Here is a 4,075-nt window from a genome sequence, read left to right as displayed (position 1 = left end):
GCGTTCCTCGTTCGTCGGAGACTCGGAGGCATTGCTCGGTGCGTGCGTGAGCTGGCCTCGAACCCCGTTCGTGCTTGACTCTGCACTGGTGTGTGGCGGCAGCTTCCAGGCGACGCCGAGGAGGTGAGAGAACTCGCGGGTTGCAAGGGCCGAGGTGCGAGGGCCGCGCATCTAGGGCGATGGGCGACCAGGCGGGCAGCACGAGTGGGCCACGCCCTGTGCGGAAGGTGTCTAGCCCGGCTGCGGGCAAAGCAGAGCAGCCGATGCGCACCTCGCGCCCGGAGGGTGCCTGCGCGCCGCCAGAAGAACAAAAGGATTCCCAGGGTAAGAGGGGAGACGTTGTGAGCGTGGTGGCAAGCCTCCCCAAGGAGAAGAAATGCCGTTTCGACTCCTCCCTGTTTGTCATCACTCGGAAACTTATGGAAATCGTCAAAAACAGTCCAGGCGGTGTGCTGCACTTAAAGAAGATTGTGCCCATGCTGGGAATCCCGAAACGGAGGTTGTACGATATCACCAGTGTCTTGCACGGCATCCAAATGGTCGAAAAGGTATCCAAGAGCCGTATTCGATGGATAGGGCCTGATATCAGCAGTTTCGAACCGCCGCCCGCACAGAAGCAGCTGCGTGAGGAAATCAGTGACTTGTCAGCAAAGGAACGTGCTCTGGATGAGTTAATTAAGGATTGTGCTCAGCAGTTGTTTGCGTTAACAGATGACAAGGACAATGACCGGCTAGCATATGTGACATACCAGGATGTTCAGAGCGTTGAAGCGTACCGTAAACAGACGACTTTGGCAATTAAAGCTCCACCGCAAACCATGCTGGAAATCCCAGCTCCCGGGGAAAACGCCATCGCCATGCGGATACACAGCACCAGAGGGCCCATTGAGGTCTATTTGTTCGAACCAAAGCAGGAGCTTTCGAGTAACAACGCGTCCGGAGGTGAAACGGCCTCCGCATCTGCAAGCAAACCTCCTGAACAGCCGGATGAAAAGGAAAGTCCTGCACCGCAAAGTGAAGAAGTGCCGGAAGGGAGCACCTCCTAGAGTTTGAGAGTTCGTGTGCGGGCTGTTTTGGGAACGTCCCGTATGGATGTTCTGTGGATCAAGTTCGATTCTCTGAAGTTTCTTCCTTTTCACCCAGTAGCGACGTTAACGCCAGTAGTGTTTTTCAGTAGTTCGCCGTTTACTGTTATGTTACTGTGTGTTACGGTTTCCACGTTCGAAAACAACTCTTTAGAATTATTTACTGCTTTTGGTTAGTGACATAGACATCCTGCCGACTGGACTAACTTTATCACAAAGAGTATTAGCAAAACACACCGGCAGGCCTGAAATCGGACAGTTCTTTGGGACTGCGCCTTCCTTCAAGGGCTGTGGCCTTGTAACAGAAGAAATGGCCTTACACAGGTTCGTGGCCGCAACGGACTGCTGCATATTGAATGGGTGTGTACACGCATCTCAATGTGATATCTTTGTATGCATGTGTACAATGTTGACATTATTTCCTAAGTATGTGTTAATAAGTGCAAGTTTTCACCATTGCCCGGCCAAAACAATGCATATGTGGAAGGTAACAAATTCTCTAATTTCTATGCAATCCTGTGATGAAAGTTAGAGGAGAGTTTTTTCCCCAAACTTCTGTATGATGTATTATAAATATGCTGTACATGGTTAATGGTTTTAATTGAAGAATTTCAATATGACTGCCAGTACTAGACTTGTATTGCAAGCTACTACAGTTATTGTGTCTGAGCAAACCAGTGTCATGCCCTGATCCTCCAGTCATGCAATGGCTTAATCAATCGAAAAGCATGACTTAACTCAAGGTGACTATTAGAAACTGTCTTAACCTTTTTGCCAGTAGGTTTTCTGTTACGTTTTTGTGTGCAGCCTTGTTCTTCAATCAGAGGTGTTTACATTTGATGTGTTAGTTATACCCTGGTCACTCTCTAGCTCTAGACCCCCGTTTCCAAGCACCTGGTTAATTCTCCCTCAGTGTGTAAGTGCTTTACCACTCTGGGCCTCACTTCACTCAGTAGTTGACCATTAGGCTGGAAGCTTCTTGAGGTCCTTTTCTTAGTCATTGTTATGCTCAGAGCCTTGCGCCATGCCTGCTGCATAAAAACAGCTCAATAAATGTTAGAGCAAATCACAAAAAGTTTTGTTTTAAATAAGAGTTTTAATAAGTTGTAATTGCCAAATGAACAGTATATATATTTAAGGTGTGCAACTTGATGTTTTGATACCTATACCTTGTGAAATGATAACCACAGCAAGCTAATTAATATATCCATCACCTCCATATGGTTACCACTTTCTTTTGTATGTTGAAAAGGCAATATAACATCTACTTTCTTAGTAAACTTCAAATATACAATATAATATTGTTGACTGTAATTACCACAGTACTCATCTTGCTAAATGAAACTTCGGTGAGTTTTGTCAAAAGGTTCAACGTTTCACAAGATTCTGAATGCAAAATTATTTTTTGTAATATAGTTCATCATTTATTAGAACATAAGGACCAATATCCAGCGTATCCCTAAGAAACCTCAGACTGTGAGCTGACATTTTAATTTAAATAGGATTCTAGGAAGCCTTTCTTGGGGAGCTGTAGTTTTTCTTTTGTGTTTAATCAAAAGTAAACATTTTTTTTAATTCCATATTATTTTGTATTAGTTTCAGATGTACAATAGTGGTTAGACAATCATATACTTTACAACTCAATAAAGCAATGTTTTCCTTCTGTAACTGTTTTACAAATATCTTTTTATTTGTTGATATTTATTTAATATGTGTGGCTATGGCATCAGTTATTTACTGTGATTAAAAAAATCTCTAAGGAACTCAGGACGATACTTTAGTTGGACTTACTGTGCACCTTGGTGGGGTATTCCCCTTGCGCAGCTCAAATTTTACGAATGCCCTCCGATTATCTGGACATCGCAAGCCTTCGAAAGGTGTATTTGTTATACAGGTTCCTGCACAAATAACACCCCTTTTTACTACAAAATCTTTTATGACAAAATCATAAGCATGTAATTCTGCAACATAACAATATCATACTCCAGCACACCATAGGACATTTTAGGGGAAACGTTCACATTAAAACTAGAAATTATTATACCCATATGATTACCCTAGCAACCACACTCCAGCAGGCCTTACTCTGCCAGACCCTGTGAATGAATTTCTGTTAGGTCATAGAAAGCACATATTTTCTCTAGGACTCTAACCACAGTGTAGCATTGAGATAATACCCTTACAAGGAAGATGAGTCCAGTTACAGGCATAGAACGGGGAGAAAATCTCTTGAGAAGAACAGCTGAAGCAGAACCGATCTGCTCAAACGCAATTCCTGAAAACCCCGTATGAAGGAACAGTGAAGATCTGTGGTCTTACTCATTAAAACGGAAGCGCCAGAGTCATGCTGACATGAAGCACGGCCGCTAAACGCCGGAATGCTTGGTGCAACCCCCGAGTTATTAGAAGTCTCCGAACTATTGTTCAAAGAGAATGACAGCGAGGTACGGTCCCTAACTAGGCTTTGTACCGTGGTGCAAAATAACCTCTCCGCAAAAGGGTAATCTCAAGAGAGCACTCTGTTGCAAAGGCCTTTTTGATTGCGGAGAGGTAATAGAGTACTTTGTGGTAAAATCAAATCTCTACGTATTTCAAATTACATAGAAGGGAAAGAAAAGATGTACTACTGGCTTCGTACCACCTAGAGTACTTTTATAAACTTTTCATGTATTTCGCAAGTTACTAGTTTCTGTTAGCAAAGTTATTTGGGGGGGGGCATTTTGTGATTAGCAGCTTCATAAATATTCATCTGGATTATAAGATGCTTCATTTTTTCATCAGTATTTACTTACACATTTTTCATGGAATATATTTGAGTAACATTGGCTAATAGAATTGTATAGGTTTCAGGGGTACAGTTCCACAACACATCATGTGTACACTGTGTTGTGTGTTCGCCACCCCAAGTCAAGTCGCCTTCCATCACCATTGATCCCAGCTTTAGCCTCCTCCACCCTCCCCACCCCCTCTCTGCCTGGGGATCACGCCGC

The 4,075-nt window shown here is 43.6% G+C and overlaps 1 protein-coding gene across 1 annotated transcript; it reads left to right on the top strand.

Annotated features, from left to right (window-relative positions):
• The first annotated feature begins 377 nt into the window (after positions 1–377).
• Positions 378–3,589, top strand: LOC123824285 (transcription factor E2F6-like). The gene is made up of 2 exons (XM_045847394.1): positions 378–1,022; positions 3,485–3,589. The coding sequence occupies exons 1-2, from the start codon at positions 420–422 to the stop codon at positions 3,587–3,589; spliced, it is 708 nt and encodes a 235-aa protein (XP_045703350.1). The 5' UTR covers positions 378–419.
• Positions 3,590–4,075: the final 486 nt, after the last annotated feature.

The sequence above is a fragment of the Phyllostomus hastatus genome, unplaced genomic scaffold (genome assembly GCF_019186645.2).
Source record: "Phyllostomus hastatus isolate PE091 unplaced genomic scaffold, TTU_PhHast_1.1 phas_contig_551, whole genome shotgun sequence".
Classification (NCBI taxonomy): Eukaryota; Metazoa; Chordata; class Mammalia; order Chiroptera; family Phyllostomidae; genus Phyllostomus; species Phyllostomus hastatus.
This window is presented reverse-complemented; position numbering and strand designations above follow the sequence as displayed.